This window comes from Macaca nemestrina, chromosome 17 (genome assembly GCF_043159975.1).
Source record: "Macaca nemestrina isolate mMacNem1 chromosome 17, mMacNem.hap1, whole genome shotgun sequence".
NCBI lineage: Eukaryota > Metazoa > Chordata > Mammalia > Primates > Cercopithecidae > Macaca > Macaca nemestrina.
Window position 1 is genome coordinate 48,869,147 of NC_092141.1, and position 26,925 is coordinate 48,896,071.

At 39.9% G+C, this 26,925-nt stretch overlaps 1 protein-coding gene across 1 annotated transcript in view; it reads right to left on the reverse strand.

The window, feature by feature from the left end:
- Positions 1 to 26,925, reverse strand: part of LOC105476916 (mediator complex subunit 13) — a 127,197-nt gene that overhangs the window by 4,275 nt on the left and 95,997 nt on the right. The window contains exons 18-29 of the mRNA XM_071082831.1: positions 22,447 to 22,670; positions 20,869 to 21,058; positions 19,397 to 19,859; positions 17,180 to 17,399; positions 16,010 to 16,201; positions 15,285 to 15,508; positions 10,755 to 10,897; positions 10,109 to 10,267; positions 9,814 to 9,999; positions 7,394 to 7,542; positions 5,186 to 5,359; positions 85 to 185 (exon numbers count right to left, since the gene is read on the reverse strand). Coding sequence (XP_070938932.1) covers positions 85 to 185; positions 5,186 to 5,359; positions 7,394 to 7,542; positions 9,814 to 9,999; positions 10,109 to 10,267; positions 10,755 to 10,897; positions 15,285 to 15,508; positions 16,010 to 16,201; positions 17,180 to 17,399; positions 19,397 to 19,859; positions 20,869 to 21,058; positions 22,447 to 22,670 — 2,425 coding nt within the window. The remainder of the gene's footprint in view (positions 1 to 84; positions 186 to 5,185; positions 5,360 to 7,393; positions 7,543 to 9,813; positions 10,000 to 10,108; positions 10,268 to 10,754; positions 10,898 to 15,284; positions 15,509 to 16,009; positions 16,202 to 17,179; positions 17,400 to 19,396; positions 19,860 to 20,868; positions 21,059 to 22,446; positions 22,671 to 26,925) is intronic.

Here is a 26,925-nt window from a genome sequence, read left to right on the forward strand (position 1 = left end):
CAAAAATGAGAAAAATAGAAAAGAATCAACACTATATTCTTTGAAAGTTGCAGTAACAAATTGTTAAGGGTAAAAGACTTGTACCTGAGGACATCTGAAGTCTGATTTGAGTCAAGTGGGTGGGAGTGTTTACTGTGAAGCAGCTCGTCAGATTGCACTGAAGGCACGTGAAGGTGCAAAGAGGCCTAAGAAGGTAACAAGTAATCAATCAGTCAACCAAATAGAAAATAATCTGCTAATTAATTTTACCTTATTCTCCCAGTGTATCTTCTAAAATGATTAAATACATTTTAGTCCTGTTATGAATGAAAGCCACTATAAAAATGCTTGTTTTCTTTAATTCATTATAGACTTTTTTTTTTTTTTTTTTAAGTAGGGGCAGCTTCTTGTTCTGTTGACCAGGCTGGTCTTGAACTCCTGGCCTCAAACAATTCTCCTGCTTTGGCCTCCCAAAGTGCTGGGATTACATATATGAGCCATTGCGCCTAGCCAGAAGTGATTTTTAGGTGCAAAACTTATTTTGAATCTATTTTCTTTACCTTTATTGTTTTTGAGACCATACAATAATCCTTAGAAAAAGAATTTCTAATTATCTGCTAAGTCTAATTTGCCTAGATGTGCAACGTAAATGTTTAAGGAGGCACTAAATTGAGTAAACCTGAGTAGTCTGTCCGTAAGGTATGACACCCTTTATGACTATGCAGACATACCTAAGTCTAGCACTGAAAAAAGTAACAGGCGTAAGCATAAGCAAATAGTTTGGTTACAGCACAATAAACCTTAAACAAAGCTATCTTGGGTTGAACTGAGAACACCCTAAGTAATACGGTGCACAGATGCCTGCTTTGCCCACTCAATTTCATAACAGAGGATTAGTAAAAACTGGCACACTCATTTAGATATGGCAATGAATAGTGGGAGAAAGGAATGAGCTACTCCACACTCCAATAAAATGGGTCATTTTGTTTATAAGTCAATATATGTAAGTCAATATAGTATTAAAAAGCTATAACAAAACAATGGTGATGTTCACTGCAGTAACTCTTGGTAGATTTCATTCTGTATACTGTAAAAGGTACTATTTTATATTTAGGTGCTCTCTCCTCTGCAACTGCAATATATGTAGAAACTCGTACAGTATATTTAGGAATATAACCAAAGATATCTATGTTTGAACTGTCTACAAACTCTTGATTTATGGAGTTATAAGCAAGTCTCACACTGCAAATCACTACAAATTTTTAAAATGTAATTAGTACCAGTACTCTATTCCTATGATAAAAAGGAATCTAGCTAACAACCTGCTATATTTCCAAGCAAAGAGAAACAAATCAGGTGGCTTTACTGCCTACAGTATAAAACTGAGATATACGAAAAAAAAAAGTGAACGAAACTTATAGTAAATTATGCTTTAGGTGGTAGTTCATAACCAGAAGTCCTAATCTTGTTACAATGTATCTAACAGTGAATGTCCGCTTTACACTATCGTTTCTGCAAATAAATACTGAGTAGGAAAGGCTCTAGATAGTCCCTTGGACTTTTTGTAAACTTGTGTTTCCTGAAGCACATCCCCTGAAACACTAAGGTAATAAACTATTAGCAGGTGTTAAATAATCCTTTCCTTGTGTATTAATAAGTTTGGGAAATGCTAGGTAAACTATTTTATTTACCTCTGTTTTTCAGAGACTTTAGTGTGCATACATGTATTATGACTAGAAAAGAGGACAGATAGCATGTGTAGCACCCTCCCAAAGGACCACAAAGAACCCTTTGTTTTGTGGAGACACCACAGACTACTAGTATATAGAAAATCCCTTGAGAATATGTTCTTATTTATTTATTAAATTTATTTTTTATTGAGACGGAGTCTTGCTCTGTTGCCCAGGCTGGAGTGCAGTGGTGCCATCTCAGCTCACTGTAAGCTCCGCCCCCCGGGTTCACGCCATTCTCCTGCCTCAGCCTCCTGAGGAACTGGGACTACAGGTGCCCGCCACCACTCCTGGCTAATCCCAGGGTTTCACAGTGTTCGCCAGGATGGTCTCGATCTCCTGACCTTGTAATCTGCCTGCCCTGGCCTCCCAAAGTGCTGAGATTACAGGCGTGAGCCACCGCGCCCGGCTGAGAATATGTTCTTGTAATGAGATCTTTATAGACCACTGCACATCTACTGGAAGAGGAAGAAATGTCATATGACGAAGCTATTACTTGACACCCTTTAAATATATTATCTCATTAATAATCAATTCAGATCATCAGCTGTTGTATTCTTTATAAATGTAGTACAGAAGTCCACTGTTTAATCTCAAATGTCATTGAGTCAATGGATGTGATCCAAAGATATCAAGATTTAATAGCAACAGGTTTAGAAAAAGCAAGAAACCTATTGGTCTAGTACCCACTAAAATATATCCCTAAGAAACCAAAGCATACATACAATCCAACTTCTACTCCAACAGGTAAAAATAACTTAGCATGTGTGTATGTATACATGTATGTATTGATTGACTGAGACAGAGTCTCGCTCTGTCACCCAGGCTGGAGTGCAGTGGTGCGATAGCTCACTGCAACCTCCACCTTCCGGATTCAAGTGATTCTCCTGCCTCAGCCTCCCTAGTGGCTGGGATTACAGGCACCTGCCACCATGCCTGGCTACATTTTTTGTATTTTTAGTAGAGGCAGGTTTCATCATGTTGGCCAGGCTGGTCTTGAACTCGTGACCTCAGGTGAGCTCCCTGCCTCAGCCGCCTGAAGTGCTGGGATTATAGGCGTGAGCCATTGCACCTGGCCCAGTTAGCAAGCATTTATTTATATTTATTTATCTTTTTTGAGACGGAGTTTAGCTCTTGTTGCCCAGGCTGGAGTGCAATGAACCTCCGCCTCCTGGGTTCAAGCGATTCTCCTGCCTCAGCCTCCAGAGTAGCTGGGATTACAGGCATGCACCGCCACTTCCAGCTAATTTTGTATTTTTAGTAGAAACAAGGTTTCTCCACGTTGGTCAGGCTGGTCTCGAACTCCCGAGCTCAGGTGATCTGCCTGCCTCAGCCTCCCAAAGTGCTGGGTTTACAGGTGTGAGCCACCGTGCCCGGCAGCAAGTATTTAAATTAGCATGATTTGGTGATTAAAAACAGTCAACTTCTGGTGGGTTTACATAAGAGTAAGTGAGTCACATCTAAATTTGTTATTCTGGAACAATATCAGCAGCAGTAATAAATTCTGCATAGGGCTTTTATATCTCATTTTGTGACTTATCTCCACTTCACGTTACATTGCTTACTAACAAATTTGGTTTTGCTTTTTTGAGAGAGGGTCTCCTGTTACACAGCTGGAGTACAGTGGCATGATCATGGCTCACTACAGCCTCAACCTCCCGTGCTCATGCGATCCTCCCTCCTGCCTCAGCTTCTCATGTTACTAGGACTACAGGCATGTGCTACCATGCCTAATATTAAAAATTTTTTAGAGAGACAAACTTTCACTATGTTGTCCAGGCTGATCATGAACTCCTGGCCTCAAGCGATCCTCCTGCCTTGACCACCCAAAGTGCTCGGATCATAGGTGTGAATCACTGTGCCCAGCCTGAGTTTGTTGTAATAAATCACTATGAATCTAAGAGTCTCATTACTGTATTTAAAAACCACTCAGTTTTAACACAGTAATCTATATACAGCTAGAAAAACTTTAAGTAGTAAATGAAACTAAAAATCAAGTATTACAAAGATTATAAATCTTTTTTTTTTTTTTTTTGAGACGGAGTCTCGCTCTGTCACTCAGGCTGGAGTGCAGTGGCATGATCTCGGCTCACTGCAACCTCTACCTGCCAGATTCAAGTGATTCTCCTGCCTCAGCCTCCCAAGTAGCTGGGACTACAGGCACATGCCACCACGCCTGGCTAATTTTTTGTCGTTTTAGTAGAAACCCCCGGGGTCTCACCATGTTGGCCAGGCTGGTCTTGAACTGCTGACCTCGTGATCCACCCGCCTCAGCCTCCCAAAGTGCTGGGATTACAGGCATGAGCCACCACGCCCAGCCCAAGATTATAAATCTTTTATTCCCCAAAATAATGTAGCATAACAGCAGTGCAGTATGATGTAATTCAAAGAATAACACAATAATCATTAAAAGACCCAGGTTTCAGTCTTGATTCTATTACCAATTATGACTTTAAACAGGTGAGTTTTTCTGAACTTAAATATGCTCACCTATAAAATGAGAAAGTTAGACTAGAGGTAACATAAAGTTTCTCTCAGCTCTAAATTTACATATGTGCAGTCGAAACAGACTGAGCATCCCCAATCTGAAAAAATCCAAAAGTGGAAACACTTCTGGTCCCAAGCATTTCGAATAAGGGATACTCAATCTACACTAACAACAAGGATCCTAGGAGTTTGACTTAAGAATAAAGTTCTAGGCCAGGCGAGGTGGCTCAAGCCTGTAATCCCAGCACTTTGGGAGGCCGAGACGGGCGGATCACGAGGTCAGGAGATCGAGACCATCCTGGCTAACACAGTGAAACCCCGTCTCTACTAAAAATACAAAAACTTAGCCGGGCGAGGTGGCAGGCGCCTGTAGTCCCAGCTACTCGGGAGGCTGAGGCAGGAGAATGGCGTAAACCCGGGAGGCGGAGCTTGCAGTGAGCTGAGATCCGGCCACTGCACTCCAGCCTGGGTGACAGAGCAAGACTCCGTCTCAACAAAAAAAAAAAAAAAAAAAGAATAAAGTTCTAAAAATATAAATTTAAAAGCTAGTTTTTTTTCTTTTTTTTGAGAGAGTCTCACAGTGTGTGGCCTAGGCTGGAATGAAGTGGTACGATCTCGGCTCACTGCAACCTCTGCCTCGCAGGTTCAAGCGATTCTCCTGCCTTAGCCTCCCGAGTAGCTGGGACTACAGGCACCCGCCACCACACCTGGCTAATTTTTGTATTTTTAGTAGAGACGAGGTTTCGCCATGTTGGCCAGGCTGGTCTCAAACTCCTGACCTCAGGTAATCTGCCTGCCTCGGCCTCCTGAAGTGCTGGGATTACAGGCGTAAGCCACCACGCCTTCGTGATCTTGTTTGAAGAGTCACATATGGCAATTCATTTAAGAACTTAGACAAGCTATAAGACTTTAAAAAGCCACTTCTAGATTTCTCAGGACTTAGGCTGTCAATTAGAATTATTTAGGAACTGGGACAGAAATGGCAATACCTTAAGAAAAAGGGGACACTGATATTGTGCTTGAGGACATGCTGACCAGAACCAGTCAGGTAATGGACCTGCTTTGGCAGTTGATACAAAGTAACCAAGGGCCAATGGTTGCTGAAGAATATTAGGTACTTCCTCATGAGGTTCTGTTGAAAGTAGCCGATCAGTACTCTGACCCTTAAAAAGACAAAATTAGAAGTATATTATTAGTTCACTCAAATATAGCTAAGTACCAGATATAAACACAGAATGGCTTACAGCAATCAGTCTCATTATCTTATGACATCAATTTAACAAAATACTGAAGGATATTGAAAAAAACCAGTTTCTATGTACTTAAGAGTATTATAAGTAAAAGCATTAATAGAACATATTTTAAGAATGGTATTAAATGAATATGCCAGCTGTTTAACAAGTCTGTATTACTATGCCAAGCTCACAGGAAAGTGTGTAAACCTTCACAGATGAGTAAAACATACAAAATTTTCAATGACATCTTTAAGTTACTTGCTAATATTGCTTTAAGTCCTGAAAACCACACCCCAATTCAAAAGGTGGATTCAATTTAGCTTTGTTAATCTAGCACTATCTATAAAATGCAGTTAATAGTGCTGTGAAAATTATTATGGCAACATGAAGGGACAACTACTAAGTCACATTCATATCCTTTGGATTAATGTATTTCTTGGTATTTAAGGAAACAGACAAAAGAAAAAAAATATGCATGAAAATGTTCATTACATCATTATCTATAATAGAAAAAAAACCTTACATGTCCAATATTTTGGGAAGGACACAAATCACGGCATAACAAAAATGCAACATTAAAAAGCTGATTATACTTATTGAAAACTGCAATATAAACATATGTGGAAGGATGATAATTTGCTTAAAAGTAAAAATGGTTTTATTAAGGTGGTGGGATTACTGGTGCTTTTCGTTGTATGTATTTCTTATCTAATTTCTTTGCAGTTACAAAAAGGAGGAAGGAATGCAAAGTAAGATTGGAAAAAGATCCTTCCCTACTTTAAAAGGGTAAATTTTAAACCTATGCATACTACAATAATCAAATCAGCAGTATATATTATTTCTTTTCTTTGAGATGGAGTCTCGCTCTGTCGCCTAGGCTGGAGTGCAGTGGTGCAATCTCAGCTCACTGCAAGCTCTGCCTCCCGGGCTGACGCCATTCTCTTGCCTCAGCCTCCCCAGTAGCTGGGACTACAGGCGCCCACCACCACACCCAGCTAATTTTTGTATTTTTAGTAGAGACGGGGTTTTACTGTGTTAGCCAGGATGGTCTTGATCTCCTGATGTCATGATCCGCCTACCTCAGCCTCCCAAAGTGCTGGGATTGCAGGCATGAGCCACCGCCCCCAGCCCAGTATATATAATTTCAAATAGAGAGGTGTTATTCGCTGAAGCCCAATTAGTTTTTACTTCAAATACAAGGTCAAGACAGCCTGCTTCCATAATTGCTAAAGATAAAAAGGGGAAGTAGATGGTCAGTGTTTTATGTGGTCTTATAAGAAAACTAGTATTTTTATTATATTCCTTGTCACAGCCCTGATATGAATGGCTGCTCTTAAGAGTTATATATAGTGATTCTGAAAGATACTGTGATCCTGTATCTGAGTAAAAAACTATGGTGAACTGCCACAAAAACTACAAAAAAAGGAGTAATGCCAAATGGTCTAGAAAATACGGATTCAGAGAAAGCAGAGCCTTAGAGATTCTCTTAAAAATGTGCAATTCAAAGTACTGATGTCTATGATGTAGAAATGCATGAATGTACTGTTAATTAACCTCAACTCTTGCTAATTTCCAAGGAAAAATAGTATTGCATTTCATATATTAATCCATTACTAAGTTAACAAATGTCATTTAGAAAAATTACACTTTTTTTTTCGTCACCCTCCTTTGGCGCCCAGGCTGGAGTACGGTGGCTTGATCTTGGCTCACTGCAACCTCCGCCTCCCAGGTTCAAGTGATTCTCCTGTCTCAGCCTCCCGACTAGCTGTGACTATAGGTGCGTGCCACCACACCGGGCTATTTTTTACATTTTTAGTAGAGACGGGGTTTCACCATATTGGCCAGGCTGGTCTCAAACTCCTGACCTCGTGATCCACCCACCTTGGCCTCCCAAAGTGCTGGGATTTCAGGCGTGAGCCACTGCGCCCAGCCTAGAAAAACTAAAATTTACAACACAGTTACCTTGCCCACATCACCTCCATGGGGGTAATGAGATCCTGGAGAATGTACAGGAGAACCAGTTGGAGAAGCAGGAAGGATATTAATGATATCAGGGTCAAGATCATCTCCTGTGTCTAACAAATCAAAGATACCCATTCCATCTGCTCCATCTAAACAGGAGAAAGAAAAGAAATTTAAAACTCCATTTTCCATATCCTACGGTCATTCACAGGAAAGGGTCAAAATAAATGAAATTTTAACCAAAATGGGTTAATTTAACCAACATTTACTGAGTGTCTACCATGTGCCAAGTGTTGTGCTAAAAAACATACAAATAATTATGCATAAACAAGCATGTGGTAGTCTGAATAATGGCCCCCCAAAGATGTCCACATCCTAATCCCAGGAATCTAAGAATATGTTACCATAAAAGACTTTGCAGATGTGATCAAGCTAAGGATCTTGAGATGGGGAGATTATTCTGGATTATCCGGGTGGGTCCAATGTAACCACAGGGGTCCTAATAAGAGGGAGGCAGTAGGGTTAGAGTCAGTGAAGGAGATGTGATGACACTATACTGCTGGCATCCAGGATAGAGGAAGGGACCATGAGCCAAGGAATGCAGGTGGCCTGTAGAAACTGACAAAAGCAAGGAAACATTTTCCCTTAGGGCCTCCAGAAAGTAATCAATCCTGCTGACATTTTAACTTTGGCCCATCAAGACTGATTTTGGACTTCTGACTTCCAGAACTGTAAGATAAAATAAATGGGTGCTGTTTTAAGCCACTAAATGTGTAGTACTTTGTTAGAGCAGCAATAGGAAACTAATACAAAGCAAACATAGTACAAAGGAAATGAAAATGTGTTTAAAGTGGGACTGCAGTAGTCCCCCTTATCCATGGCGGATATGTCCCAAGACCCGCCCCCATACCCACATAGATTTCTGAAACCAAGGATAGTACCAAATCCTATATACTGATTTTTCCTTTACATACACACCTATGATGGAGTTTCAATTATAAATTAGGTACAGTAAGAGATTAACAACAAGAATATTAGAATAATTACAGCAACGTACTATAATAAAAGAGATGTGAATGTGGTCTCTCTCACTCTCTCTTTCAAAGTATCTTATTGTACTGTACCCATGTAAAGGAAAACCAAAGATAAGGAGGATTACTGTATTTACGAATAATACCATGTTCTTTATTAAGTAAAATACTCGAGTTATTATATAACACACTAAAACAAGAGAGCATAATATCCATATTTCTGACTTTAGAGATGTGAGATTTTTTAAGGTATCTCAGAATAACAATAAAATATTATTTTCTCTTCTACTAAAATGTAAACTATAAATTCACCTGGAAAAGCTACCTCCCTACTTTGGCAGTTTATATAAATTATATTATTTTGGTAAATCAACAGAAGAGATATATAAAATGAGTTCATGTACCGGTACCTCAAAAGCACAAGGGTAAACCTATACAAATATTTTGTGAACAACTATTGCCTTTTAAAATAAGTAAAGATGGCTGGGCATGGTGGCTCACACCTGTAATCCCAGCACTTTGGGAGGCCAAGGTGGGTGGATCATTTCAGGTCAGGAGTTTGAGACCAGCCCGGCCAACATGGTGAAACCCCATCTTTACCAAAAATACAAAAATTAGCCAGGCATGGTGGCATGCGCCTATAATCCCAGCTACTCGAGAGGCTGAGGCACGAGCATCGCTTGAACCCAGGAGGTGAAGGTTGCAGTGGGCTGAGATTGTACTACTGCACTCCAGCCTGGGAGACAGAGTGAGTGAGACTCTGTCTCAAAAAGTTTTTTAAAAGTAAAGATTTATGGGATAATTCACAGCACCAGTTCTGGTATCACAGCACCAGTTCTGGTATCAACAAGGTAAAAGAATGATTGTATTAAGTTTCCTGTTGCCGCTTTAACAAGTTACCACAACCTGTTGGCTTAAAAACAACACACATTTATTTTCTTACAGTTCTGGAGGCCGGAAATCTGAAATCAGTTTCGTTGGAGTGAAATCAGGATGTTGGCAAGGCTGAAGGGGATAATCTGTTTCCTTGTCTTTTCCAGAGTCTAGAACTATATTCTTTGGTTCACGGGCTCTTTCACCATCTTCAAAGTCAGCAACATAGCATCTTCTCCCTTTGACTTTGCTTCCCGCTGTTTCCATCACATGGCTTTCTTCTCTTCTATGTAGTCAAACCTCCTTCTGCCTCCTTCTTATAAGAATACATGTTATTGCATTAAAGGCCCACCTGCATAATTGAGGATAATCTCTCCATCTCAAGATCCTTAACTTATCACATCTGCAAAGTCATTTTTTGGTAAAATAAGGTAACATTCACATGTTTCAGGTATTTGACATGAATTTATTTTGGGAGGTATTCTTCAGACTACCAAAATGGAACAAATTACCTACCATTGTTGGGATTGAAAGCTAAATCCAAATTTTCAGTGGTATAAGTAGCTGAAGCTACTTGCACAGAAGCAGAAGTAGGAAACACAAGTATATGAGTACATGATGTATCCTGTGGGGTATTTAGCTGAGATGTCTGCATGTTTAGAGTCGTGCTTCTTCCAAATACAGAACCAGTTGACACAGAATCTGAAAAATGAAAGACATTTTTTTCTTTTAATAAATGAAGAATAAATTTTATGTAATACTTAAAAACTGCATAAAGAATTAAATCTGATATAAACTAAAGATAGCTAACCTGGCATAATAACAAAAGAGCCTTGGGGCTCCATTGCCACCAAGCAAGCACTGAGAATGCTAGGGGAGTCTGCAGCAGATATACCACACATTCTACACATGTCTTTGAGCCTTTTACTTAGAGACTGCAAGTTTCGACGACTCAGCAAACAGCTCCAATCTGTGGGTATTGACAGTTTAAAAAAAAAAAAAAAATCAAAGTAACAGCATTATTAATATCCTGTAGAACCAAGTTAAAGTTAAAACATAAAAATAGTTAATGGCTTTTAAATTAGTGTATTCCTCAAACTGGAGTCATCATCAAGCCAAACTTACTGCTGATGCTACTCAACATCCTTTATCCCCCTAATATTAGGTATACCAAATTCAATTAGTATCTGCTCAACAGAGGATGAGTTAAATAACAATCAGAAAGTGGGAAAAACAGAAAACAAGTAAGAACAGCAGTAATAAGACTGCTATTAAAGTTAAAAAAGAGTAAAATGTCTTTTTAAAATTTGAATTTAGCCATTTGTGGCCTAGACATATGTGTTTCCTTATTTGATAACCTTTGCATTGTATTCAACATATATACCTAGATGTGGTCAGAACAGTGTGTGAATTAACATAAAACAGAAATATAAATACTAATAAAAGCACAACTTTACCTTTCAATTCTCCATGACCAATCCTTCCTAGACGACCAATTACAACTCTCCATGGTAATGAACTCATTTGTACAAGTCCTAAGCACCACTCCCAAAGTTTCTGTAGACCAAATTTTCTAGCAGAACTTTTTTTCCGACGAGCCCTATTGTATGAATAGAGAGTGTCATAAATATATTTCTAAATTTTATGATTTTTGTTGTTGTTGTTGTTTTGAGATGGAATCTCACTGTTGCCCAGGCTGGATGGAGTGCAGTGGCGCAATCTCGGCTACCTGCAACCTCCATCTACCTGGGTTTAAGCAATTCTCCTGCCTCAGCCTCCTGAGTAGCTGCAACTACAGGTGCGTGTCACCACACCCGGCTAGTTTTTTGTATTTTTAGTAGAGACAGGGTTTCACCATGTTAGCCAGGATGGTCTCAATCTCCTGACCTCGTGATCTGCATGCCTTCGCCCCGCAAAGTGCTAGGATTACAGGTGTGAGCCACCACGCCCAGCCCGACATTTTAAGAGAGCCCAAATTTGTGAAAAACAGATCCCCTTTATTTTAGTGCTTCACATCTTTACACAAGTCCTAAGCGAGAATATTCATAAAATCGTAAGTTTGGCATGTGAGTTTTTCTATTTCACATTACAATATATAAATTTTTAAAAAAATTTGTCTAAAACACCTCAATTCATCAGAAATACTGCTCTCCACCAGGGATTTTTTTTTTTTTTTTTTTTTTGTTAGATGGAGTCTCACTCTGTTGCCCAGGCTGGAGTGCAGTGGCACAATCTCGGCTCACTGCAACCTCTGCCTCCCAGGCTCAAGTGATTCTCCTGGCCTCAGCCTCCCGAGCAGCTGGGATTACAGGCACCCACCATCATGTCTAGCTAATTTTTGTATTTTTAGCAGAGAGGCGGTTTCACCATGTTGGCCAGGCTGGTCTCAACTCCTGACCTCAGAGGATCCTGTTTCAGTATCCCAAAGTGTTGGCATGAGCCACTGCGCCTGCTCAGTAAAAATTTTTTTTTTTTGAGACGGAGTCTTGCTCTGTCACCTAGGCTACATTGCAGTGGCGTGATCTCTGCTCACTGCAACCTCTGCCTCCTAGGTTTAACTGATTCTCCTACCTCAGCTTCCCCAGTAACTGGGATTATAGGCGCCCGCCACCACGCCTGGTGAATTTTTGTATTTTTAGTAGAGATGGGGTTTCACCATCTTGGCCAGGCTGGTCTTGAACTCCTGACCTCGTGATCTACCCACCTCGGCCTCCCAAAGTGCTAGGATTACAGGCATGAGCCACCCCTCTTGGCCCAGCAAACTGTTTTTAAAGAGCCAATACTTCAAATGGGAATGGCCAGATTTGGTTATTCCATGGGCCGTAGTAAGCAATCCCTGTTCTATACTATAAATTGAAGACTGACCAAAACACCACACTTCTCAGTCCAAACAACATTGTTACCTGTATTCTGCATACATCTCCTTCACTAGCCAAATATGCAACATAAGCACTCTGTGGCTGAGCAACAGTGGCTATTTTATTATTATTATTTTTTGAGACAGAGTCTAACTCTGTCACCCAGGCCAGAGTGCAATGGCGTGGCCTCAGTTCATTGCAACTTCCACCTCCTGGGTTCAAGCGATTCTCCTGCCTCAGCCTCCCTAGTAGCTGAGACTACAGGTGTGTGTCACCACACCTCGTTAATTTTTGTATTTTTTTTCTTTTTTTGTTTTTGAGATAGAGTCTCACTCTGTCACCAGGCTGGAGTGCAGTGGCATGATCTCGGCTCACTGCAACCTCCGCCTCCCAGGTTCAAGTGATTCTCCTGCCTCAGCCTCCCAAGTAGCTGGGACTACAGGCGTGTGCCACCACATCCAGCTAATTTTTGTATTTTTAGTAGAGATGGGATTTCAGCATGTTGGCCAGGAGAGTCTCCATCTCTTGACCTCGTGATCCACCCACCTTGGCCTCCCAAAGTGCTGGGATTACAGGCATGAGCCACCATGCAAGGCCTAATTTTTGTATTTTTAGTATAGACGGTGTTTCACTATGTTGGCCAGGCTGGTCTTGAATTCCTGATCTCAGGTAATCCGCCTGCCTTGGCCTCCCAAAGTGTTGGGATTACAGGCATAAGCAATCATGCCCGGCCAACAGCGGCTATGACTTACTGAGTACTTACTATGTACCATCCATTGTGCCCAATCAATTTACATGTAATACCTCATTTCATCCTAACAACTCCATGAGACAAATAAAACTATCCTCCTGACTTCATATATAAGTAAGCTGGAACTCAGCTGCATAAGGGTAGTTATTCCAAGGTCAGTAGTGGTAGGTTTGGGATTTGAGCCCAGGTCTCTCTGACTCCATCACTGCCCTTGTTTTTTTTTTTTTTTTAAGACAGATTTTCACTCTTGTTGTGCAGGCTGGAGTGCAATAGTGCAATCTTGGCTCACTGCAACCTCCGCCTCCTGGGTTTGAGTGATTCTCCTGCCTCAGCCTCCCAAGTAGCTGGGATTAAAGGCATGTGCCACCATGCCTGGCTAATTTTTTTGTATTTTTAGTAGAGACGGGGTTTCACCATGTCAGTCAGGCTGGTCTCGAACTCCTGACCTCAGGTGATCCACCTGCCTTGGCCTCCAAAGTGCTGGGATTACAGGCGTGAGTCACTGCACCCAGCCCCATCATTGCCCCTCTTAACCATTATCTCACTTCTACTTTATCAAGGTAGTAAAATGGTAATACTATTTTGATAATGAAAAGGGTGGTTTTTTTCCCTCTACTTTCTCATACTTCACAGATGAGCACATTCTTTCCCAAGCTCACTTAATTAGTATAAATATCCGATTAAAAAAATCAAAATTGTATTAAGGAAATAAGATAGGAAGCACTGTTCTAAGGTTCATAATATAAAGCTTAACAGACTTGTTAATAACCAATAATATAAAATTATTGTTCCTATCTTCTGCTTCCCCAGCACCACCAAGACCTAATAATCATTAGCTATTTCTGCATATATTCAATTTCTCACCTAAAAAAGAACAGGCTTCTATATAATAGGGAAGAAAATAAACGATAGAACCCAAATCTTTTTTTTTTTTTGAGACAGGATCTCACTCTGTCACCCAGGTTGAAGTACTGTGGCGCAATCTCAGCTCACTCTGCAGCCTCAACTTCCTGGGCTCAAGTGATCCTTCTGCCTCAGTCTCCCAAGTAGCTGGGACTACAGGTGTGCCACTATGCCCAGCTAATATTTGTATTTTTGTACAGATGGGGTTTCGCCTTGTTGCCCAGGCTGGTCTTGAACTCCTGGACTCAAGTGATCTGCCTTGTCTCAGCCTCCCAAAGTGCTGGGATTACAAACATAAGCCACCATGCCTGGCCAGAACCCAAATCTTAAAACTAAAAATCATTTCACGGATTTGCTTTTCAGGTTCTCCTGTTCAGCGTTCACTAGCTTTGATAACTCAAAATGAGGCTCACCTGTTGGGACCTATTAGTTATATCCTTTGCAAATAATTGGACATGGTATTTACTGCCAAGAATCCTAAAATGGCCATCATATTCTGAAGACATCCTAACTTTTTTTTTTTTTTTTGAGACAGTCTCATTTTGTTGCCCAGGCTGGAATGCAATGGCGTGATCTCAGCTGACTGCTACCTCTGCCTCCCAGATTCAAGTGATTCTCCTGCCTCAGCTTCCTGAGTAGCTGGGATTATAGGCACCCACCACCACACCCGGCTACATCCTAACATTAAATGATAAAATTTTATTTATTTATTTATTTTTTGAGACGGAGTCTTGCTCTGTCACCCAGGCTGCAGTGCATTGGCCGGATCTCAGCTCACTGCAAGCTCCGCCTCCCGGGTTCACGCCATTCTCCTGCCTCAGCCTCCCGAGTAGCTGGGACTACAGGCGCCCGCCACCTCGCCCGGCTAGTTTTTTGTATTTTTTTAGTAGAGACGGGGTTTCACCGTGTTAGCCAGGATGGTCTCGATCTCCTGACCTCGTGATCCGCCTGTCTCGGCCTCCCAAAGTGCTGGGATTACAGGCTTGAGCCACCGCGCCCGGCCATAATGATAAAATTTTAAATCGCCAATTTTAGTAAATGAAGTTAACTTAGTTAATTAGGGGCTATATCTTAGATGGTATATGAGAAAAGTTTAAATGTTCTATACTTACTAGACCATTTTTTAATTGCAGAAGTGTTTTCTAACTATATCTTTCACAAATGTTCAGCTAAAATAATTGCAAGCTTTATGACACAGAAGTTAGTGATCTTAATGTTTTTTGTTCATGTAATAGATTAATCATAATTATTTTTAATTATCTTATACAATATAAACATTCACTACAGAAAAAAGTAAAAAGCACCCACAATCCCACATCTTAATATTTTAATATATACAAAACCTTCAAGCTGGTTTTCTATTCATTAAAAATGAAACAATATATATACACACACACACATATATACACACACACATACACACTCACACACATGAAAAATGGAATGATATGATATATTTAGGGAAATACAAATACCTATTTGGAACATCGATGTTAATGATACAAGTTTCTAAAAGTTCTCCATAGAGATCTGTGCAAGATGCAAGAATCCACCTTTGATCATGTGATAAACAGTATCCCACAAAAAGAACATTGTATTTCTGTCCAGCTTCTCCAAATGTTTCTCCTAGCTCTGTCTGTTTGTCCTTCACTGGAGCCAGAATAAAAGGAGGTGCATAAAGTCGAATACACTCTGGTCTCTATAAAATAAAAAATTAAGGTATTATCATACTATACAATCTTAGATAAATATGCATTTAAAATGTAATTATCATCTACCCAATTATAAGATAACTGGAAAATGAGAGCTAAGCCAAAAATTGCGCTTAGTTTTGCATAATATCAAAAAAGTGTTGGCAGGGCGCAGTGGCTCGTGCCTGTAATCCCAGCACTTAAGGAGGCAGAGGTGGGCAATCACCTGAGGTCAGGAGTTCGAGACCAGCCTGGCCAACATGACAAACCTCCCCACACACACAAAATTAGCTGGGCCAGATGGCACATGCCTGTAATCCCAGCTACTCAGGAGGCTGAGGCAGGAGAATTGCTTGAACCCAGGAGGCGGAAGTTGTGATGAGCCGAGACTTCCCCACTGCACTCCAGCCTGGGTGACAAAGTAAGCCTCCATCTCAAAAAAAAAAAAAAAAAAAAAAAAAAAGTATGTATAGTCATTCAACAACTTTGGTCATGAAAAACATACTTACATCAGGACTTCTAAGGGCAGTTTCCATGGCTAAACCTGGACCAAAGCCAGTCAATGTTTTCACATTGGTTGATGTTGGAAGTGGCCTCCGACACTGGGTAAAGGCCGAAAAAGCCAGGGATTTTAAATGCTGGGGATAGATTTCTCTATCTTCATGCTTCACAGGTTGCAACAGGTACTGACAAGGAATTATCTAAGAAGTGTAGGCAAATATTACAAATGTTAAACTTTCAAAAGAGAATAACAGGAATTGTGGGTCTAAAACTCTAAAAACTTTTTACTAGAAAATTTAAACAAAACCTAATTTAAATGAAAATTTAAGAATTGTTTTCTTATCTATTATGTAGGCTTTGAATAAGTAGCCAATTTTACCAATGGGTTCTGAACTAAAGGACTATTTAAAACCTGTATAATTTTCTGGCCAGGCGTAGTGGCTCACACCTGTAATCCCAGCACTTTGGGAGGCCAAGGTGGGCGGATCACGAGGTCAAGAGATAGAGACCATCCTGGCCAACATGGTGAAACCCCATCTCTACTAAAAATACAAAAATTAGCTGGGCGTGGTGGCACATGCCTGTAGTCCCAGCTACTCAGGAGGCTGAGGCAGGAGAATTGCTTGAACCCGGGAGGCGGAGGTTGCAGTGAGCCAAGATTGTGCCACTGCACTCCAGTCTGGCGACAGAACGAGACTCCATCTCAAAACAACAACAACAACAAAAAACTATAAATTTTCTATGTAATAATTATATTAATAATGCCATTGACCAGTCCTGAAGTCTATAAAATAAATTCAAAATTTCTTCTAACAACTTAATATGGTTAATTGCTTTCTCCTTTTCTTGCAACCTGTCTTGTATGTGCTATATCTTTCTATTTAGGCTCATGAATTTAAAAATTGGCTTATAAAAGTAACACAGGAGAAACATTTAATGTACTTAATGGACTTTTTTTTAATTCTGTATTATTACTGTGGTATGACTGTTTTTTATTCTGTATTATTACTGTGGTATGACTTATAAATTATCTAAGATTTATGATATTAAAGTAAAATCAATATAATAGAACTTGGCTTTTAGATAATCAATTTGAATACAGAAAAGTAGTATCTGAAACTTCTGACAACATCAAACTGTTTTACATAATTTTAACTGACAACATTTATCACTCTTACCTGTACAGAAACAGTACTCTTGATATGAGGAGGAAGAGTCTGGACCATTTCTAGAAAGCATCGAAGTAGCCCCAATGTCCACACACTAGAAGAGTTAGCGCTCTCGTCTGTATTTTCGTATGTAAAAGGATCAATTATATAAACAACAATTGCAGGTGGATATGTGATCGCATGTGAATCACCATCTGTGGGGATTCCCACTTTATCCCGATCCATCGTGCTAAAATTTAAGGTAGAAATGAGACAAAAAGTTATACTGTATATGCTTGACGTAGCATCTAAGCAGGTTCTTAATATCCCCCCTCCTCCCTCTTTGGTGAAAGGTGTGAGAAAGCCTCTCTGAAAATGAAGGACATTTCTTTCTCACCAAAGTTAACCATAAACATTGTAAATACAATTCCACAATGTATAAAGACACTTGCCTTAAGAGGTCTTGCCTTAAATTTACCAAAAAAGAAAAAGAAAAAAAAAGAAAAAAAGAATTCTTAAAACCATAGATACAAAAGATTGCTTAGAGTTTAAGGGATAAAACTGAGACAAAGATAGGTCTCTTTGTCTGAGGCTATCTCAAATAGCTTCCCAAATTTATAAAGTTGGTTACAGGTAGAGCTAGGCCAGAAAGAAACCATGTTTCCAGAAACCACGTTTCCAGACTCATTCAATGTTCTAGTACATTTTTAGACTATATATACATGTTTTTTTTTTTGAGATGGGGGTCTCACTATGTTAACCAGGTTGGTCTTGAACTCTTGGTCTCAAGCAATCCTCCTGCCTTAGCCTCTCAAAGTGCCAGGATTACAGGCATGAACCACTTAATCTCGTCCTATTTTTAGACTATATACATTTATTTCATACTTTATAGCTTCAATGGTGAACAAGTTTCATTCTTTGATGGGTGATTTGATTTTTTTACACTTCAAATCTATTCATATGTTCAAGAGAGGTGGATCAATCTGGGTAATGGTTTGTTTTTACCCATGAGTGTAATTTTGGGCACAACTGCACCCTGGATAGCTGACAGATATAATTAAGCTCTGGTTAACCTAGCCTATAAATCAAAAGGGAAGATCACTCAAAACCTTCATCATAAAAGGAATGAGAGCTGTCATGATCATTCCTGTCACCATAAATAACTTGGAATCACTGTGTAAAGTACTTAATGTATATTATATCATATTACTCTCATCTTACACATAAGAAAACATGCTCAGAAAGTTAGAGTTTCCCCAAAGTCACAAAGCAGCTAAATGGCAGAGCTGAGATTCAAACTTTAGTACCCCTCTAAAGCCTCTGAATAGACTGGGTCAATAGTGACTTCTCAATCACTCGAGTGATTTGCAGAGGCAAATCTACTTGACAATTATGCCACAGAAGACTCAAATGTCATGTGGGCATCTGGACTACATGGTTTTCAAGCTCTTAATTCCCACCCTCAGATTCTAGAATTCTATGATAAAGATTTTATGAAGTAAAGTCCTCATTATAATTTTATACATAAAATATTCAACACTAGACCTGGTGCGGTAGCTCATGCCTGTAATCCCAGCACTTTGGGAGGCTAAGGCAGGCAGATCGCTGAGTCCAAGAGTTCCAGACCAGCCAGGGCGACATGGTGAAACCCCGTCTCTACAAAAAAGTAGCTGGGTGTGGTTGTGCATGCCTGTAAGTCCCAGCTACTCAGAAGGCTGACGTGGGAGGATCACCTGAGCCCAAGAGGTCGAGCCTGTGGTGAGCCGTGATCACGCACTGTACTCCAGTCTGGGTGACAGAGTGAGACCTTGTCTTAAAAAAAGATACAAACTAAAATTTCAAGAATAAGATAAAAAACACTTTATGTTCATTCAGAATGTCTTATTTACAAAAAAGCAGCATGGTTGGGCATGGTGGCTCATGTCTGTAATCCCAGCACTTTCGGAAGCCAAGGCGGGCCGATCACCTGAGGTCAGAAGTTTGAGCCTGGTCAACACGGCAAAACCCCATCTCTACTAAAAATACAAAAATTAGCCAGGTGTGGTGGCACATGCCTGTAATTCCAGCTACTGGGGAAGTTGAGGGAGGAGAATCGCTTGAAACCAGGAGGCAGAGGTTGCAGTGAATGGAGATCCCGCCACTGCACTCCAGCCTGGGCAAAAGAATGAGACTCTGTCTCAAGAAAAAAAAGAAAAAAGAAGTATCATAGTTTTCATATTTCTGCAAAAGCAGTATTTTTAAAGGTACCTTTCAGACACATCAGGATGCGGCTGAGTGGGAAGTGAAGATGATTCTCCAGAAATCCCAGCTGTCTGTAGAGTTGATGTCTGTTGCCCTCCTAGTTGACCACTCTGAACTGTATTTGCTTGTGTAGACATGGATCCTGCAGCATTACTGTTCATACTGCCAAAGGGTGGAAATGAAGGTAGTTTATTTGATGATACTCCACTATTCAAGTTGGAGGATGATGAAGATGAAGTTGAAGCTGTGGTCAAAGTTGAATTAGCTGTGGCAACTGAAGTAGATATGGCAACACCTGAAGTCATTGTCATAGTGCTGCTTGCTGCAGATGCTAAGGTGGCAGATGGAGTATTAGCATTTCCAGTATTTGTCATCTGAGGTGGAGTAATCAAAGACTGACTTGTAGGGGCAACTAAATTTGGCTGGGAAAGTAGAGAGCTGTCCAATGGCAGGGAAGCAAGATAAGGACCTAAAGAATAAAAACAGGTAGGAAATTTAATTCTTTATTTGACCGACTGGTTCTTTTTTTTATTCTACTGTGTAAACAGAATCATAATCCAGTTGATGTTTTCTTGGCAATTATAGCCCCTAAATTGCTTGCTAATGGTGTGACCTATATTTGCTTTCTATTTTCCTCTAGAAACTGAAGAAACATATTTAAAATGGAATTGAAAAAGTCAGAATTTTCACTTAAAATTAAAGAAATGATTACTATGAAAGTGTAACAAAATTCTATTTTCTAAGTATAATGAAATGTAAAAAAAGGTATCTAGCAATATTCACCAAACTATTCAAAGGGTTTCTAAATCACAAATCAAATAAATATTGGCTACATTGGCAGCTAATTAAAATATAAAATGGTATAATGTTATCATGGCGTTCAAATTACAGGAATGTCTAACGAGATTCAATATTTTGGTTCTGCATCTCTTTGGATTAAGTCTACAGGAAGTCCACTGATATTTATTTCAAGAGTATTTATAAGCAATACAGTTGGGCATGGTAGAATGAAAGAAAAAAACGTATGTAACAAGTAAGTCTTAAACAGCTGTCATTTTCTTAGCTACAACAAAGAACTATTTCTTGGTTTGGTAGAGATTAACTATAAATTATTTTATCTCTGAACTGTAACAAATGAAGAATCTTCATGTTATTAAAACATCAGACCCTACAGAGGCAACAGAAAATTTATCTATAACCCGTAATTTCATCCTACCTGATGGGATCCCTCATTAGGGATTAGCAAACTTGTTCTGTAAAGAGTCAGATAATAAATACTTTCGTCTTTGCAACCACACAGTCTCTTTGCAACCACACAACTACTCAGCTCCAATGTTGTAGCACAAAAGCAGCCAGCGAAAATACATAAATAAATGAGGATGGCTGTGTTCCAATAAAATTTTATCTACAAAAACAGCTGGTGGACCAGGCCACATTTTGCCAACACCAGCCTTATACAATAAATACAAATTCAATACCTAGGTCATATCTGCAGACTTGTGCATAAAGCTTGAGTTTAGAAAATGCTTCATTGTTACCATCAGCTGCCTGAGAAAACCATTCTGCTACCAACTTTTCTGATAGTTTATTTGATGCAGTAGATCCGACTCTCATGATCCCATCTGTTAACAGTCGAGAAACAGGTCTATGTTGACCTAATCGACAGGACTACAAATATACATACAGAAAGCAGAATTAGTAAATTTATTATAGTGTTTAGGTACACATTATAAAACCAAGCATGAAAGCTATTTAAAATAAGCTTAACCATTTGCAATTAACAGTTACGATAAAAATATCAACTGTGTTTTTAGAAGTAGGTCAAAAAAATAAATATATCAAGGGTGAAATGGTGCCACAGGTCTTTTTCATTTTTACATTAGAAATTCATTAAGTTTTTTTCAAAATTAAAATATCTCTAATGAAAAAACACCTAGCTAACAATAGTACTAGAACCATTTGGTTTGAATAAAAGCTTGCAGAATGCAGAAATAGGTAAGCATAAAAATGCAGTCATTTTAGGTATACATTAACTCCAATTCATGAATTATGAATACACATATCCCTAAATCAAAGCATAATAAAAATTGGCATACAAATTTATTTATATACCCTCTCCATCTAGTTTTGTGAGTCACTGATTTTTGTTGTAAGAAGCCCAATGTCAAATAAATTTGTAACATTGGATTAAGCAAACTTAGAAGACTTCTTTACTGTAAGAATTTCAAAGCCTTTAAAAACCTAGTACGAATTGTGAATCTCTAAAAAGTAATATAATATACAATGTTTTCCCAAGCCTATTTAACTATGGAACTTTTTTTCTGAGAGGATTTTACCGGCTAATATTCCAAATAACACCCTTTGGGAAATGTTTATTTATTAAAAACACACTACAAATACCTTGTAATTATGTGGAAAATTTTATAAGGAAGCTAAACTAACATACACTAACATTCAGATTGTAAAAGGAATCAAAATTTAAAGACTAAAATTCCAAGCCTTTGTGGAAAAAGGAGGGAATAATAAAGTAAGACTTCATGTCCCATAACACTTTTAATTTACAATTATTGTGCCTGGTAATGGATATGTGAGAATTATAACTTAAAAGAAAGGGCAAGAATTTCAGACCCGAAATGGACCTTAGTGATATCTAGCATAGATTTATTTTACATATGAGGAAAGTGAGGCCTAGTGTCACTACCTGAAATCCTGGAGAATAAAGACTAGAATTTTTGTAAATGTAATTTTTTCCCTGAGGAGCTATTTAACATTTATCCTTTGTTTTAGAAAAGGCCACATTAAAATGGATATATGTATATATACATGCCCTCAATGTTTCTTCCTCCAATAGGGAGATAGCCACTCTGACCCATGGCATACACATCTAACAGACTGGGTCAAACTCAGCAAAGAATGTAACTGGCTAGTATGAGAAATAAACATCTAATCTGACATTATCACTGTGTCCCAATCAACTGAACTGCCCAGTATGCTGTATATACAACAATACAAATCGTAAGGTAGTTTTAAAATGTCATCTCTTTTTAAACACCTACCTCATATATTGCAGTAAGATCTCTAAAAAAGCTTTTGGCTCCATTTAACAAGGCTTCATTCTCTGGACACAGTACAACATAGGCTATATCTCTTTGAGATCCATAGGGTTCCAGCATAAGTCTCTCCCAATAAGGAAGAGCAAATGGAGAAAGCACCAGATAATCATAATCATAACCCAACAAAAATGTGGGGATTGGCAGTGGTTCTGGGGATTCATCAGTTCCTAAATAAGAAAGATGTATTTTAAGAAAACACTTAAAAACAAGACATGTCTCCTTTTTATTTAAATGTCAAAAGTTAATGAAGTCATTATGAGTGAAAATATTTTATTACAGACAAAAATACTTAATGCCAGTGATCAAGACTTTTCAACAGTTAGGGATTTCCTAAACAAGTCTTTTTATTTACTTATTTTTTTGAGACAGGGTCTTGCTCTGTTGCCCAGGTTAGACTGCAGTGGAACAATCATGCCTTACTGCAGCATTAACATACTGGGCTCAAGTAATCGTCTGGCCTCAGCTTCCCGAATAGCTGGGACTACAGGTGTGTGCCACTACGCCTGGCTAATTTTTAAAGTTTTTGTAGAGATGGGATCTTGCTGTGTTGCCCAGGTTGGTCTCAAACTCCTGAGCTCAAGTGATCCTCCTTCCTCAGCCTCCCGAAGTGCTGGGATTACATGCGGGAGCCACCACGTCTGGTCTGCATTTAAATTTTTGGCATGGGTCTGGATGCAGTGGCTCACACCTGAATTCCAGCACTTTGGGAGGCCGAGGTGGGCAGATCACTTGAGGTTAGGAGTCTGAGACCAGCCTGACCAACATGGAGAAACCCCATCTCTAAACCCCATCTCTACTAAAAATACAAAATTAGCCAGATGTGGTGGTGCATGCCTGTAATCCCAGCTACTCGGGAGGCTGAGACAGGAGAACTGCTTGAACCCAGGAGGTTGTGGTGAGCCGAGATTGCGCCATTGCACTCCAGCTGTGCAACAAGAGCAAAACTCCGTCTCAAAAAAAAAAAAGGGACATAAAAATACACTGTAGGCCAGGTGCTATGGCTCATGCCTGTAATCTCAGCACCTTGGGAGGCTGAGGTGGGAGGATTACTTGAGCCCAGGAGTTTGAGGCCTAGGCAACGCAGTGAGACACCATCCCTATTTATACATTTAAAAACAATATAATTTTAAAAATAGAAAAAAGAAAAAAACCTTATTTTTTTTTTTTGAGACGGAGTCTCGCTCTGTCACCCAGGCTGGAGTGCAGTGGCGCGATCTCGGCTCACTGCAAGCTCCGCCTCCCGGGTTCACGCCATTCTCCTGCCTCAGCTTCCTGAGTAGCTGGGACTACAGGCGCCCGCCGCCACGCCCGGCTAATTTTTTGCATTTTTAGTAGAGATGGGGTTTCACTGTATTAGCCAGGATGGTCTCGATCTCCTCACCTCGTGATCCACCCGCCTTGGCCTCCCAAAGTGCTGGGATTACAGGCGTGAGCCACCGCACCCGGCCATGAAAAAAACCTTATTAAGAGTGTAGATTTCATGTTAAGTGTTCTGTTTCTTAGTTTTTTTTTTGTTTTTGTTTCTGTTTTTGAGATGGAGTCTTGTTCTGTTGCCTAGGCTGCAGTGCCGTGTTGCGATCTCCACTCACTCCAACCTCCACCTCCTGGGTTCAAGCAATTATCTCACCTCAGCCTCCCGAGTAGCTGCAATTATAGGCACACATCACCACACCTGGATAATTTTTTTTATTTTGGTACAGATGGGGTTTCATCATGTTGGCCAGGCTGGTCTCAAACTACTGACCTCAAGTGATCCGCCCACCTCGGCCTCCCAAAGTGCTGGGATTACAGGCATGAGTCACCATGCCTGGTGAGTGTTCTTAACATAATAAAAAATTTTTAAAAGAAAATGACCAACAACCTAATAGAAAAATGGGTTAGGAATATGAAGATTACAAAACAAAACTATAACACATAAAAAGATGCTCTTTCTCATTTAAAAAAAAAAAAAGAGCAATTTAAAATTAATAATAGCAAACAATGATAATGCTATGTGCTAGGTACTGTTGATAGCTCTCTGTATGTACTGACTCACTTAATCCTCACAAAAAACATAAGGCAGAAACTATTATTTTTTTTTTGAGACGGAGTCTCACTCTGTTGCCCAGGCTGGAGTGCAGTGGCCGGATCTCAGCTCACTGCAAGCTCCGCCTCCCGGGTTTATGCCATTCTCCTGCCTCAGCCTCCCAAGTAGCTGGGCCTACAGGTGCCCGCCACCATGCCCGGCTAGTTTTTTGTATTTTTTTAGTAGAGACGGGGTTTCACCGTGTTAGCCAGGATGGTCTCAATCTCCTGACCTCGTGATCCGCCCGTCTCGGCCTCCCAAAGTGCTGAGATTACAGGCTTGAGCCACTGCGCCTGGCCAGAAACTATTATTAACTTCATTTTAGAGATGAGAATAACATAAATTAGGAAGTTAAGCAATTTCTCTAGAATTTCACAAGAAGTACCAGGGTAGGAATTTAAACCCAGGAAATCTATCCCCACAGTCTGTACTATTTAATCTCTCAAACACTGAATCAGCAACCTACTAGGCAAGGCTTTGGGAAAATAGGCACTTTAACTGGTGGGCATTCAAATCGATACTACAGGGGCTGGGCATGGTGGCTCACGCCTGTAATCTCAGCACTTTGGGAGGCCTAGGCAGGTGGATCACTTGAGGCAAGGAGTTCAAAAACAGACTGGGCAACATGGCAAAATCCCATCTCTACTAAAAATACAAAAATTAGCCAGGTGTGGTTAATGCATGCCTGTAATCCCAGCTACTCGTGAGGCTGATGCATGAGAACTGCTTGAACCTGGGAGGCAGAGGGTGCAGTGAGCTGACATCACGCCACTGCACTCCAGTCTGGGCGAGAGAGTGAGACTGTCTCAAAAAAAAAAATAATAAATTTAAAAAAAAGGTATTACAGAATTACAGAGAGTTATTTAGTTTTTTTTTTTCTCTTCTTGAAATACACATCTGGGTCCTTATAGTCTAGCCATTTGGGAGGCTGAGGTGGGCAGATCACTAGGGCCCAGGAGCTGGAGACCAGCCTGGGAAACATGGCAAAACCTCATCTCTACAAAATATACAAAAATTAGCTGGGTGTGGTGGCACGCACCTGTAGTACCAGCTACTTGGGAGGCTGAGGTGGGAGGATCACTTGGGCCCAGGAGGTTACGGCTGCAGTGAGCCATGATTGTGCCACCGTACTCCAGCCAGGGTGACAGAACATATCTCAAAAATAATAATAAATAAAATAAAAATACACCCATGCTTTAAAGCCAGGGATCTGTGCATTACTGAAATAGAGCTGTAATGATAATGGTGGAAACAATCTATATGTTCATAAACACTGCACTCGTAAAATATATTATCATATGTAAAGAACAATGGAATACATGAATACATATAGCCATAAAAAAAAAAAGATAATCTCTGTATGTGCAGATAAAAATGATCTCAGGCACAGAAATAAATAAATAAATGTACTATATTAGGTTGGTTTTTTTTTTTTTTTTTGAGACAGAGTTTCGCTCTTGTTGCCCAGGCTGGAGTACAATGGCGTGATCTTGGCTGGCGGCAACCTTGGCTGGCGGCAACCTCCGCCTCCCGGGTTCAAGTGATTCTCCTTCTCCTGCCACAGCCTCTCAAGTAGCTCGGATTACAGACATGCACCACCATGCCCGGCTTATTTTGTATTTTTAGTAGAAATGGGGTTTCTTCATGTTGGTCAGGCTGGTCTCGAAGAACTCCCGACCTAGGTGACCCACCTGCCTTGGCCTTCCAAAGTGCTGAGATTACAGGTGTGAGCCACCGCGCCCAGCTACTACCTTAGTTTTTAAAATAATGTAAAAGTTTATACTAAAATATATTTTCTGGCTGGGCGCGGTGGCTCATGCCTGTAATCCCAGCACTTAGGGAGGCTAAGGCAGGCAGATCACTTGAGGCCAGGAGTTGGAGACCAGCCTGGTCAACATGATGAAACCCTGTCTCTACTAAAAATACAAAAAATTAGCCAGGCATGGTGGCGCGCACCCATATTCCCAGCTACTCAGGAGGCTAAGCCAGGAGAATTGCGTGAACCCAGGAGGCAGAGGTTTTGTAATGAGATTTAAATTATTTAGCCATTAAAAGAGGGAGAAAAGGAAAATATAGGCAAATCCACTACTTTCACATATAATACATTCCAAATTCATACACAAAAGTCAAAGATTTCAAGAAGTATTATTCCAAATACATTTGAAAAACTCCAATTACAGCCCACCTTTCAGAGATAATCTTCCACAAATAGTCCAAATATTTGGAATGGTCTTTTCATCACAGCTGACCATAAATCTGCATACCTACTACGAGAATTCATTTTCTACTCTTGTCACAACCAGCAAATTTCTTCTTTGTTGTAATTATTTTTAAATGAAGACCTTAGGTCCTTTTAT